The 15,012-nt window shown below is 44.0% G+C and overlaps 1 protein-coding gene across 1 annotated transcript in view; it reads right to left on the reverse strand.

Moving 5' to 3' along the window:
* Window positions 1–15,012, reverse strand: part of SLC38A9 (solute carrier family 38 member 9) — a 405,919-nt gene that overhangs the window by 237,410 nt on the left and 153,497 nt on the right. Inside the window, 1 exon segment of the mRNA XM_069222157.1 lies at window positions 68–127. Coding sequence (XP_069078258.1) covers window positions 68–127 — 60 coding nt within the window.

The following is a 15,012-nucleotide window of genomic DNA, read 5'->3' on the forward strand; positions in this document are numbered from 1 at the left end:
TAAACAATCAACTATTATTTATTTATCTAAACGTATTAACTCGAGATGGTATGATAGTTTGTATTACCTTTATCACTTCCATTGGAACTTAACACAACATCGGTAACATTAATATCATGCACATAATCTGAAAAAAAGAAACAAGATAGTTAGAAGCTGCAGAATTTGATATGTGACTGCAAACTAAATCAAAGGAAAAAAACATTTTGCCACATTCATCACACAGCACTAATCCTGTGGTACATTTCAGGAGAAGTTCCATGTGAACTCCGGCAGTTATTCCATAAATCAATGGAGGTTTTCAAAAGAAATAGATTACTTTTCTACCTCTACTGCTTAGTAACCTGAATTCCACTGACAAGCGAGGAAATGTAAATGCTTTAAAGAAATTTGGGACACTTATTTAAAAAAAAAGGTAATTTCCATTTTTCGGCTTAAATCATTTTATTACGTCAACGTGCATATAACATTCCTCAAATAGACATGCAAAAACAAATACATTTCCAACAGTAATATCAGAAATTTTCAACATCCTGTACGGCAAAGCTATTTTTTTTTAAACCATTTTAATGTTTCTGAACAATAAAAATCATGTTACATATATATGTAACATATATCATACAATTTGTCACTTCAGTTAACATTATTTTTATAACCACATTTTATTGATTTTATTGATGTTAGAATAGCGTACACACAACATGTTACGACATTGTCTATTTCAGCAATCCCATTGCAAGATAAACAATTCACTACTGGTCCACCAACCGTAAGTGTAAGATTACAATAGAACGCCATGGTGGGTCCACCATTTCCCCATATTTTATCATGCATTTTCAGGCACCCTGAGGTCGCATAGATTGTTTTTTCCTGGTGGGCGCACCAATCCACCCCCGCCCTCCAGCCCGCCAAGGATGGACCTCTGGGTTGCCTCCACATGCGGGCTATATCTCTTTTGGCTACGAGGCATACAACCCCTACAAATGTCCAGTCCGCACGGGGCCACCCAATTCCTCCAATGGCACCAGCAATACAACTTTGGGATTCAAATCTATGAGATGCCCCAAGACCTCTGCTATTTCTTTGCCAACCCCCTCCCAGAAGGGCTGGATCCGAAGACAACTCCATACCATGTGGAAGAAACCACCATCTGGGAGATCACACCTGACACAGGTGAACAACGCCATGCCGGACATCTTGGAGCTTCTTGCTGGGGTTAATTAAGAAGTGTGTAGGTAATTGAACTGTTTCATCCTCAGCCTAGCTGAGTTGGCTAACTCCCTAGGGGCTAGTGAAGCCTCCCGCCAGTCATCATCATCCAGCTCCCCAGTCCAATGTGCCCACTTCTGTCACAGGTGGTCAAACCCATCTGGAGTGTTCGTAAGTAGTGATTTATAAATTTGGGATATTGCTTTCCTCCCCAATTTCGCAGTTAATAATTTTGCCTCAAGCGGGTTGTAGTCAGGGAGTTGGACTTTGGGAGGAATGTGAGTTCCCAAAGCATGACGCAGCTGCAGGTATCGAAAGAATTGTGTCTTATGTAGCCCATACTGTTCTCTTAGATCCTGGAATGACATAAGGCTACTCCCTGTGTACACGTCTCCCAAGTAGGTGATCCCTATTGAGTCCGAGCGATGAAACCCTTTTAGTGTAGTGAGTTGATGCAGCCGTTCCCCCTGCCACAGTGGGGTCATTTGAGTAAAGCTCCGGTCCCATTTTATAAGTTTAAGGGCAGCTCCCCAGCAACCCACAGACACCCGGGTACAGGACGCTATGTGGGCAGGACTCCTGCCTCCGTAAAGTATCCCCAACAGGCCTCGGAAGCCCACCTCTTGAATTTCAAGCAGTGAAATTAGTAAACTTAGAAGTGAGTGGCCAGAACCATGCCCTAGGTATCTGATAGGGATAGTGCCTGAGGGCATATAGATAGTGGGGGAGCCACATCATTTTAAGGAGGGCAGTACGCCCGATGGGGATTAAGGGGAGGTCCTTCAATTGCTGCGGGTCCCCCTCTAAATGTGTTGATAGGCCCTTAAAGTTCAGTAGCCATGCTAATTCAGGCAGAAGGGAGATGTGGATCCCCAGGTATTTAAACACATTTCTTTGCACTAAGAATTGGGGGCACCATTGTCAGTTAACAACATTTACTCATACTCTCCATGACATGGAGGCTAGGCCTTGCGGCTGGAGCCGATGATTCACTGACAGCATGAAAGAAAAAATTCGAACTACAGATCACAACACGCTCGTCATAAGAGAAACAGTATTATGGTAAGCCAGGTGTTAGCAATAGGTAACACATAACATGGGTATCAACGCAGATAAGCTAATCTCTGCAGCCCTCCCTATTAGTCCTCCATCCCTTTTCCGGTATGGGCCGGTAAGTAGTATGACTGTCAGCGGAAGGGGAAGAGGAGGTGGACGGCATATACTGGTTGGTGCTTTGCATTACAATTTGGTGTGTAGGGTAACCTTCCCTTAGGTGGCCAGAGTGTCCTGGAATGCATGTCATTCTTGCAACAAGGTATTCCAAGGCACTGTTGGGGGGGACTTTTTGTAGCCCTTGGTCTCTCTGTGGCACAGTGTGATGGAGTTAGACCTACCCCCATTTCAAAGTCGCTGTGTGCCAATGTGGAATGGGTGGGATGTTGCTCACTTTCCAATGCATCTCTACAGAGTGCTTGGCTAGGAGAAATCCCAGGTAAATTAACCTATTGGTGGCTTTTTGGGTTTTCCATTTCTTGTACAGGCCTAGCAGAACTCCCTCTATGGTGAGGATGTCATTGCGCCACGTCATATCGGAAAGTGCATCTATGACTTCCCTCCATCTTTATGTCACCACAGGACAGCTCCAGAACACGAGAGCCTTGTCGACATTCAGTGCCCTGCATCTGGGTCAATGAGGTAAAGTACCATACGTTTTGTGAAAATTTACCGGGGTGAGATAGGTTTTGTGTAGAATATTGTGTTCAATGTATTAAAATTTGGAGTTCCATGAATGTTTGCGCTGGTAGTGTAGCGCTCTGTCCCACTTCTTTGCTGTGAATCCCTGCCTCAAGTCTCTCTCTCAGCATCACTGGGTCACTAATAGGGATAACAGGAATTATATGCCAGTGCTTTAGCAAGCCATGTAACGAGCTGGTAATTGTCTCCCATTATGTGGAGGGTGTGCACCAACAGGTGATGTTCTGGTTCTGTATCCGTTAAATGCCATAGGTGGCCCAGTTCAGCCATCAGCATCTGACAGCTAAGAAGTATCGTCCAGGCGATCCCGTTCCTGTTGTAATTGGGCAAAAGTCACAAATGGCTTCCACCCCTGCCTCAGCCCACGCCATTATTCCCTCTCGCCTAATGTGTACACTGAAAGTTGTGATGGTGTCTAGTTGTATTTCTGATAAGTATGGTGTGGTGCTTGCCATAAGGCGTAAACCCTACTTGTAGTTGTCGTGCATCCCCTACAGCAAAGCTATTCACAGCAACAAACATAACACAATGAAGAGTCTAGAGCAGCATCACTCGGCTGAAAACCTCTTGTTGCCAAGAAAAACTCACAGACCCGATCTCTTTTTCTCCCAAATAACATCCACCTGACTCAGTCCACCACCATTGAGGGTCTCCCACCCTCATTGTAGCATGCGTTAGGCATTCCAAGGTGGAGCAGAACGGAAAAGGACAGATCACAGCCACTTAATTTTCAGTAGTTCTCAAAACATTTTCTAAAAATGTTTTCACTGCTTCTAGATAGGTGATGCCATACACCACAATGCTTTGCACGAAATGAGACTGTGGTCTTAGAACCACATGGTATTCAACTCCTTTTTAACATCCAGTAAGTTTCACTTTCTGGATAGAAGGTCTGAGTGCATAGTAGAATAAAAACAGCACACAATCTTCCTCACACGTAACCTCTTTTCGTTTGATCACTTTGACACAACACAGATTTAAACTTATTTTTATTGGCATTTACGAAATACAAAAACTGATCATGAAAGCATTGGTTACAAAACACAAGCACTGAGGTTAGTGTATCATAGATTTACCTTGTGGAGGTGCACATATATATTGTTACAGCAATCTTCACATTGTACAGCGTTCAGCTTTTTACTATCAACATTTTAGTTGATGACAGAAAATTCCATCTTAACTTACTGGAACTCTTGTTCTGTATGTGATGTTGAGAGGATTCACATGTTTTGTGGGCTACAGTCTCTATGATATTTCGGTTAGTGTCTATCAGTCTCTTCAACAATGTAGATCCCCACTACATTTTCATCTCCTTCTCTAGGCAATGTGTGTGTATATGCTTCTTAACTATAATACCTTCAGTGGGAACTGTAGTGGCCAACATGTGCAACTAGTGAAACCTAAAACAAATTGGTCCGTCCCAGGGGTCTATCCCTGATCAAACATGAATACTTAGGGGTGTTCTGTAGTAAAATGTGGGGTGCCTTGCCATCGCCCACTAATACTGGCACAACACTGATCCCTGATTTACATTTTGCTCAGGACCACCAACGTCCCCGTTGCTGTAGCATCAGCCATTCACCCTTTAGTGACATAGTAAATGGCTAAAGGGGGAAATGGATGCAGGGAGCCACGTCCAAAACTCAGATAGGCTGGTCACAACTCATTATAACTTGTGGCCTCTAGGTAAAGAGCGAATGTTGCGCCCAACACACAGGACACAATAAAACCTCAGGACATGACCATACTCAAGAAGCAGTTGTGCCAGAGGAAAGGGTGGTGGAGAATGGAAAATAGAGCATTGAGAGACTGTACCAGGAATGGCAAAAGTAATGATATTCAACTACAGATTACCAGTCCCAGCTAGAGACGCTGCTCATTAGGCTCTGGTGATAGGATGACATTGTGTGTCCAGAAGTTGCCCTGTGGCCACCATGTAGCAAGCAGATTGTTTGAATGTAAAATCTATGGTGAAGGCAAGGTCTATCGATTACTCACATCACAACATAACATGTTATATAAAAAAAAACATGAAAATCACTCCAAAAAACTACTGCTGAAGTTAAGGTTATGATCCAAAATCTGAAATCCACTAAAAAGCAATCGGTGAGGACTGAATTAACAGGCACTAGGGACATGGATAGAGAGTACAGTGCATGGTCAAAGGTCACCCATGCACCAAAAACCCGTTAGGCATTGTTCAAAATGTGCATGATTTGAAGTCTGCACTTTTTGGTTGTAGGTGTAAGCTTGCAATGCCTTTCTCATTTTGTGCTGATTTTACAAACACCAAAGCTATTAGAAAGTATCACAAAGGCTCCATGTACGTTGTATAGCGTACACAAACAGCCACTTACATATACATACAAAATTCATATGACCTGGGCTCATGCCTCAGCATTCTGTTTATACCCCACGGAGACCACTGATTTTCTTAAAACATGATGCAAAAAGAACAGATCCAGCTGTTTTCAAGGAAAACAAGTTTCAACATGGATTGGATTTTCCATTTAACAGCCACTTATCTTCATTATCTCTATCTTCATTTCAAGAAATCACAAGAAATTAGACCAACACTGCTCTCCGAAGTTATGACTATGGTCAAATCTGTATAACCAATGGACCCTTGTATTCTAGCAATTATAAAATCACTGGTCCCAGTGATAAGTAACCCTTGATAAGTATTTTTTATAGATTTCTATCTTTTGCTACACTGCCAGCTTCTTTTAAAATACTATGGCTTAGCCACGATTAAAACGTACAAGGGGTGACCCTACCATACTTAACAATTACTTTGCTACTGGGCCAAGGTCTTAGTAGCCCCATCACCCAAGAGGCTTGCACTCACTTAAAGTCCACTAATTTTCTGCATCCACACCAAGAAACAGTAATTTTATTTGTAACTGATGGTCTAAGATGGGATAATGGCTGAGGACTGGTCTCAGCATTGGTCCTATTAGATCTATGAGCTGCATTTGATACAGTTGGCCATACAATCTGAGTCAATCATGTGGAAGAGGCTCTACTCTGGGCTGGATCAAATCATTCTTCACTAATCACGCTGAGGCAGTAAAACTAGCAAATTTTACTGAAACGGCAATAACTGTAGAGTGTGTGATACCTAAAGGATCATCCTTATCCCTTCATCTCTTCAGCGTTTATGTCAAGCCCTTGATTAAAGAATTAGTATCAAGAAGATGCAGGCTCTATTACTACGCCAGCAATTCAAATGATTAATCTGTTTGGATGGAACCTCGACTTCCCAACTACAATTTTTTAAATGTGATACAATTTATAAGTAACTTGATAATCAACTAAAGTTGAATACAGATAAAACCAAAATCGTAGTCTAGCCTCTTCCCCACAGTGGCTAACAGAGCAGCACAGCCAGACATTGGTGCTCCGCACTGGCAGGCAGGCTGCCTGCCCTACTTTATCATAACCGGGTGAATCGTATCGAGGGAATATGGGGCGGGTCTTGTGAGGGCTCCACAGTAGTATGGCCTGTGGGGATCGGGCAGACAGAGGGTAGCTCTGGCTGTACTTCAGAGACCCACAGTATATGGTAGCATGGCCAATCCTGACTACAAGGCCTACTATTTGGCAGGGCAGCTGCAGTGGCTGACCCAGTGGATAGCCAACCTCACAATGCCTGATGTGGCGCCCTTTACCCCGGACCTACAGGCCCTGGCCAGAACACTTATTCGCCTCGGCCCTCCCTCCGATCCCAGCTCTGCTGAACTGCCTGGGCTGCACTGTTGCTGGTTGCGCTGTTAACACAGATTGGGCTGTTCCGTAGCTTATGCCTCGGAAATTCCACTGCAGTAACTGACAGTGTTGCTCCATGGTGGAGACTGGAGGGGCTTCTATATCTGGGTGAGGCGGGGGCGACCTCCATAGGAACCCTATTTGAGGCAGATGCCCTCCCATCATTGAAGGGCTTAAGAGAGGGTTATGCCTTACCTCAAGGCCATTTTCTCCTTCACAGAACGTTTACTGAGGCAATCGCAAGACATTGGAGGCAGGGGTGGGCAGAGCCCCCCAACTCAGGAGTTTGTTAATACGTGACCAGTGCCCCAGGCATGCACAAAGCAGTAACATGCCTCTATAGCAGAATACAGACAGACCTCACTCTGCACCTTATGGCACTCAAACACAAATGGGCGGAAGACTTGGGCATGCCAATCAAGGAGCTTACCTGACACAGGGCAGACTCTTGCAGCATTTTGACCTGGCTGATGCCAAGTGCCCACACTGTGGAGAAGTAGCAGCAGAATTTTTCCATATGTATTGGACCTGCCCGGACTTGGGAAAATTCTGGAAATTCGTCACTAGCACAGTGACAGAGGTGATCGACCACAAAGTCCCATATGACACCAAACACTGCTTACTCAGCGGAAACCCTCACATGGCTCGGCTTAAGGTGTCTGATCAGTTTCAGGACCTAGCACTCTTGCAGGCTAAAGGAAAAATAAAAAGGCATTGGAAGGCTACGAGGGACCTCCGGGGATCTGCCTGAAAACGCAAACTACTGAAATGGGCAGAGGTGGAGGGGATGGTGAGACTCAGAGGCTAAGAGAGGCCAGAGCTTGACTGAGGGGGTGCAAACTTGGGGCACTTTGGTGTGTGCCCTTGAAAATATTGACAAGCAACACTCTGACACTGCGCCCTCTCTGTGATGCCAGGGGAACAGCTGATCTCCTACACTACAAGACAGGCCATTCTCCCTCTGATCTGAGACCTACACACCTTGAAGGGGCTTTAAGGGCGGGGGGCCCTGGGGACCCTTGACACGACAATAAGCTTTAGCTACACTTCAAAGCTCCTGAACAGTACACAGTGGAAGGGGGAAGGGAAGGGGATAGCACACTTGCCGGGGATCTAGCACACTTGCCGGGTACATGCACTACATGGGCCGAGACACCCCTCACTGAAACTATTGCATGGATCTAAGTTACGCTCAATAGTTTGTATCAATGTTTACATTGTGCACGTTCCAGCATACAACCAACATGACTGATTGCCCTCATTACAGTGTCAACCTCCTTAATGCCGAGATTGTGTAGCTGGGACTTCCGACAAGATGCTTGTATGTTTATTAAAACCCAATAAAGTATATTTTTAAAGATCGTAGTTTTAAAGAACAAGGCAAATCTGTGGACTCAACTTCGTTAGCCAACAGAAATGGGACAGATTTCATAACTGGATTCTAACAATGAAACCCCAAATTGGAGCGGCTGTATCCAAATGCACATACCTGTTGAAACTACTCAGGAAAATAATGCCACTTCTTCCTATTGAGGCCACCAAAGCAATAGCATTGGCAGTAATTATCTCCAAACTAGATTACATCAACACTTCAGGTTCTATCTGGCTTTGCTGTCCCAAAATCTCCTAATCAAATTTCATTTGAGTTCTTTGCCTTAGTGATGACTCATATTACTTTTTCGATGGGAAGGCACATCTGCAACCCATTTTATTCACACCCTCATGCCTGTGCCTGCCTTATTGACTTCAGGTGGGTGATCCATTCACTCTGATGCCTACGTCCTTGACTTCTGTCTCTCTTAGCCTCTTTTTGCTTCTGCCTTCCTTACTGCCCTCTAACCCATCAGTCATAAGCTCCTGCGAGGCAACTGTTACACAATTTACAATCTGTGATCTCCTGTCTGTCAGCTGTCCACCTCTATGCGAATGATTGATAACTTTTTCAAGATGAGGAAGGCAGAACTCAGAAGGGCCATATGTCATTCTCTAAGGGCAATGAAAACACAGGCATCAAAAAAAGCAGCAAAAATCTGCCTTCCCAAAAAAGGGTCTATACCTTGCCACACTTCAAATGAGTGGCAAATACACATCTAGTTAGTTTGCAATAACACTTTAATGTAACTTCACCCTCAAATAAAACACAAAAGCAAATGTTGAAGAGATACAGCAATGGAGTTGACATTCACTAGGACGCAAGCGCATATATATTGCCACTGAGTACAAAATACTCACCACTAACTTAATGCTATGCAAAAGGACGAGGCTCCTGGCAGAGGGGATTCGCTCACATAGCTTTGAAAGCTATATGGATGGTAGTTGCTAACAGCCATTACCAACTACAGTTCACATAGCATTTCCTATTCTCTGTTTGTCATAATTAACATTAAGTCCTACTGTTAATTAGGGAAAACAAAGGTTGTACTAGGTGCTGTCCACAGTGCCTGGATGCCTTCATTACTCTCGGCTGACAATAGAGTCAGGCAGCCAGGCACTTTCAAAGTACCAACTCCTATTTATTCATTTATTTATTTACTTACACATTTATTTATTTACTACAGCAGGCTGGAAACGCTACCTAAAGTCTTCTCAGGTCTCTGTGCCACTCGCTGGGCATAGATGCATCTGCCAGAGCTTTTTAGCTCATTAGTTCAAAGGAGCTTTTTGATGCATTGGGGCAAACTGAGTGCTGGGATGACAAGCTCTGGTAGATGCACCTGCGCCCACAGAGGGGCACAGAGACTTGATAAGACTTTGGGGAGTGTTTCCAGCCCCTCAAAACAATCTCTACTGAAGAAGGAGAACTATCCTGAAACACATGTCTATAGATCTAGAGATCTACAGCACTGGCTGCCCCCATAACACCCTGGGAGGGGTCCAAAATAAAGATGCACAGCACAGGCATTGCGTCATTTCTTTCCACGCTGGAAGGGGATGCATCGATTTACAGGAGCGCAGCCTTGATTTCTCACCGTGATGCAGGGTTATTTTGATGCCCAAGGACAATGCGTTGAAAATCCTTGACACGCAGGCAAGAAGGAGCAGGCTTAATCGATCCAGTAGGCGATGCAGCGAATTTTCAGCTGCTAGACCGGATCTCTGCTGAGTTTTCCAGGCAATGTGTTGATTTTTTTCGATGCACAGGGATCTTCTTCTCTTTGGTGAAGTCTTTGTGGCCCTAAGACTTTAGAACAGGAGGCAAGCTCAATCAAAGCCCTTGGAGAGCACTTGTGGGGAAGGCAGAGTCCGTCCAGCAGAGTCAGGGTCCAGCAGGCAGCAGGGCAACAAGTCGGGCTGCAGTACTTCTCAGCAAAGCAGTCCAGTTGAGTCTTTTGGACAGCCAGACAGTCCCTCTGGAAGACTCCAGGTATAGATCTAGACGCGTCTAATTTTGGAGGGTCACAGACCCAGTATATATACCCCAAAATACCTTTGAAGTGGGGGAAACCTCAAAAAGTGGTTTAGAAGTGCACGTTTCCCTTTCAACCCAGCCCTGTTTGCCAGGATCCTTGTGGGTGGTTATCAGTCCCTTGTGTGAGGGCAGGCCACAAAGGAGACCCATTCAGTGTTCAGGTGAATGCAGATGTGAAGGAGTGTCCTGTCTTTATGGCTGTCTGGGTGGAATGCACAAGGGGACCGGTCAACCAGCACAGCCCAGAAGTGGAATGGAGACAGGCTGTAGGGCACAGGCGGCAGTAAGTGCAGAGAAATGCCCACTTTCTAAAAGTGACATTTCTAAAATAGTAATAATAAATCCAACTTCACCAGTAAGCAGGATTTTCTCCTACCATTCTTGCCATACCAAACATGACAGGGCTACTCCTTTCAGATGAGAATCTACCACTTAAAAGTATATAAGGTCAGTCCTAATGCTGGCCTAGCAGATGTCACAGTAGTGGAAAATGAATTTGTGAGTTTTTTCACTACCAGGGCATGTAAAACACATAATTAACTGTCCTGACTTTTACTTACGTAGCTCCCTGCCCTATGGGTTACCTATGGCCTACTTTAGGGGTGACTTATATGTAGAAAAAGGGGAGTTTAAGGCATGGCATGTAGTATTAAATGCCAAGTCGAAGTGGCAGTGAAACTGCATACACAGGCCTTGTAATGGCAGGCCTGAGAGATGGTTAAATCGCTACTTATGTGGGTGGCATAATCAGTGCTGCAGGCCCAATAGTAGCATTTAATTTACAGGCCCTGGGTACATGTAGAGCACATTACTAGGGACTTACAAGTAACATAAAGATGAAACTGGGTTTGAGCCAATGTTACCAAGTTTTTAGGGAGAGAGCACATGCACTTTAGCACTGGTTAGCAGAAGTAAAGTGTCCAGAGTCCTAAAGTCAACAAAAATGAGGTTGGAAAAAGAGGAGGAGGAAGGCAATAAGTTTGGGATCACCATTCAGAGAGGGTCTTTTTCCAACATATCTCCCTTCCAGCCTAAAGCTAGGGTAGACTCATCAATACCTCGATGGACTTCCCTGCTTAGGGTTTTAGAACATAGACAATGGCCCACTACTACAGGGGAACTTGCCAGTTCTATGCCTTTTTTAATTCAGTTGGGTCCCTCTGTCTATACTCTTTGGGGCCACTAAACCGACCCATGGGGAACCCTTCTGCTCACCTGTGGACCCCATCTGTGAAGCACCTAACATTGGGTACCCAAGGAATGGAATGGGCAACAGTTTGTTGGCCATGACGGTACTGTCTGCCTACTGGGATGCATCTGTGAGCAAATTAAGGTTAAATGCAGTACCACCATGGCCAACAAAGTGATGTTGCCCATTCCACTCCTTGGGTCTGACTTCTGTTCCCCACCCAAGGAAAAACCTATCCCCCTGGACAGTAACCAACAGAGGCCACTGACAGCTGTCAGTGTGAAGGGCCAGGCCATGCACTAAGTGGGGCCATTGGGTAAGCGTCTCCTCCGGCCTTGGGGCTGGCAAGGAGATCCCTATGGGCTCCAGAGGTTTCCCTGGCCTCTGAGGAATCTCAGAGTGGGGGCGGTAGCCCCAGGTGACATGCACCCATTCTTCACTCTACCTTCCACCAGGTCAGGGTGGTGTCCTGACACTGGCCAATCAACTTATAGTCTGTACCCTGAGGCCGAACAGGGGACAGGGCTGAGTCCTACCTCACCCTGCCCCTCCATCTGGGACCCTGTACGCTCCATGTGGGAGCGGTCCCCACAGAAATCAGAACTCACCCCTCCCCAAAAGCTCTCCTGCTACTGTGGAGCTCCCATCAGTGGGTGGTCTCTCGGTGCAAACTAGGTTACCCTGCGGGAACAGTCCAAGTTCTGGTGCTTGAAATAGGGCACCCTGGGCCTCTCTCCCTACGTTTAGAAGGGACATGGGACCCCTTTCCCTCCTTACCATACTGAGACCTGTCTGGGCCAATGTGTACCTCCTCAGTTTGTTGCGGGCAACCTGAACCACCCTCCTTAGGATCACTCCTCACTGCCTCTTCAGACAGTCTGGTACTCATCTCGAGGTCTGCCTCCTTTACAAGCTCCCTGGGTAGGAAGAGAGGAGAGGCTCTCTCTTACGCTTCAAAGGCCAGTGGCCTGCCCTCAAACAAAGGACTGATAACTCACCACAGGGATCCTGGCAGACAAGGCTGGGTTCAAAGGTGAACTGGTGTACTTCAAAACCACTCTTTGAACAAAAATGAAGTCAGAAAAAGAGGAGGAGGAAGGCAAAACGTTTTGGGTGACCCTTCAGAGAGTGACATTTGCCAACAATTTGCATAAAAACAAAATAAAAATGTTCTCTGTAAAATGTCACGCTGTCCTGTGGAAAGAGGTCTCCTGTATAGTAAACACCTAAAAAGTGCAATTATTACTATCATGTTTACTACTGCTAATAATAATAATGTCTTAAAAATATCCCCTTCATAGCTATAGTAAAGATTTAATCAATAATCTAATAATTTAGTTTTCGTAAGTCTTTTTGTTAACAGAATAATGTCTTTCCCACCCACTCGGGTTTTGTTCCCAGGGCAACTTTCCAAGTAAAAAAAGGCAGTAAATCATTTGTGCGTTTTTTGCGAACCATTCAGCACCAGCTGAGAAATCCCTGCATGCTCCAGAAGATATCAAACTCTCAAATATTACAGAGACAAAATGAAACATTTATTTAAGATAATATACACACTCATTTCAATCCTGTGCAATTTGAGGCACTAGGACTCCCGTGTTTAAATAGGCCATATTTAAATGGCTAGTTTCTTACATATGTTTAAATGCTGTCCAAATGCTAATGTCCCCCTTCACTGAGAACTTACTCTCACAGAATGAGTTACTACAGCAGGTTTATTAGGCAACATTACAATAACAGAACTATGTCATCCTTTTATAAGGACATCAGCGCATACTTTCTTAACGTAGTACTGCTGTTCTCCATCAAGTATCCGTTTAATTAGGTAAAGCAATTTTAGCTATTTCCACATGCCATTGTCGAGGTAATCCTTCTGATTCTATACTAGTGGTGTTGAAAATAATTATCTATTTTTGTACTTGGGGGTTAATGTGGAGTGCTGCATCAAGCTTCACAGTTCCTTTAGGGGAGGAGGAAAAGGAGGATAAAGGATACAAGGAGCACTGTAGAACACATTTGTCCTTGCAGCTTGGAGTTGTTGTTCAAACACTTAACGTGCGCATAACACAAACTTGTGTTAATTTAATAGAGTTAAAGCACCAGACGAGAATGTGGAAACCTTATCTCAAGAGTTAAAACCACCTACTATGCAGTCACCCTCACAGAATTGTACAATAGCAGCAAAACCTTCTTTAAGTTTCTCAGACACTGACTGTATCAGCCCTCCGACAAACTATTAGTAGTAGATTCAAAAGAAAAATTCAATGCCAACAAGCAAGTTCTTTGGAGATTAACTCAAACATTATAGCACATGTCTACAGCACAAAACAAAACCATCACAATACCCTTCTGAAACAGAACACACATCACTGTTCCAAACTAAAGATTCTCTCAAATAAGGACTTCAAATCTATCAAACTTATTCTCACGGCAGACCTTCTGCGGACACTGAAGCGTTCTCATGACCACCATACAACCCATTAAAGGTTATCATTTACTAATTTTGAAAATATTCAACACCTCCCCTCATACACCTGCATATGCAGAACCAGATTCAGTGGTCGTGACTAGTCTAGAGGCCTATCATCCTCCTAAAGTCTGGAACTACCTGCCACTGCACATTAGAGCTCCCTTCTCAGTTCTTGAATCCAACAAGAAATTAAAGACCTGACTCTACACCTAGCCCTGACCCTGGCTTGGCCCAATCAGCTCCTGTTTTATCGCCAGGATACACTCTGGGGTAAGTTGTGCACTATACAAATACATATAAAGTAACAAGGCAGCTTTGCAGACATTCTAAAAATGTTTCAGCAGTTGGGGGTGACCAGAGTAATGCTACTAATGTTAGCATACATAAGTAATAAGCAAACAAATGTGTTGGATCGTTCCTGGGTGCTTAACAAAAGGGAAGGATAGTCACTCCGATGTCCTCAAATTTGAGAAATAATCATAATAAATAAATCTAATGCAAGCATACCCCTTGAAATAAAGAGTCACTCCATCAATTAAGTCTTCTTTTAGTCCAGACGTCTTTCCTTATGAAATGTCCTAGCCAGCCGGCAGCAATTCCGCCAAGCGGGCTCAACTAAATGACTTCATCAAGGCTAGCAGAGACTTATAAATATTGTACAGTAAGTCTCACTTGAACATACTTCACCTAATAGTGAACTTGAGTGATTCCCAAAACTAAAACTACAGGAATAGTAACACTTGACAAGGTATCCATAAAGGTGCCCTGTAGTTGAGTTGTATTATTAGCCCACAATAGTGCTACAATTGTATAAAGTAAACACATTATAAAGACTGAAAACCATGCATGCAAATATTCTTCATGTATTCAATCAACACCTTACAAAGTGCAACCAAATTCAATCATGTTGCAATCCATCTACTGTTACTTCTGATGTGAAAACTCAAATATCCCTGTAAGTGCTCAGTACAGCAGCTTGTCTGTGACATATTGCAAAAATAACCTTGTGTTGTACCATTGAGTAAACCATTGTGTACTGTAAGTTAATAGGTCGCCTTCAACTTTTTTAAACTGCTAAGAGTCAATAGTGGAATGTTCTAAAATAATCTAGAGTGTTCATGTACAAAACTGTAGGAGTAAAGGGATCAAATTGATATACTCTAACAGATGCTAAGATAAGACATTTTATTTACTTTTCTATAAAGAATGCCT

Source organism: Pleurodeles waltl, chromosome 1_1 (assembly GCF_031143425.1).
Source record: "Pleurodeles waltl isolate 20211129_DDA chromosome 1_1, aPleWal1.hap1.20221129, whole genome shotgun sequence".
Classification (NCBI taxonomy): Eukaryota; Metazoa; Chordata; class Amphibia; order Caudata; family Salamandridae; genus Pleurodeles; species Pleurodeles waltl.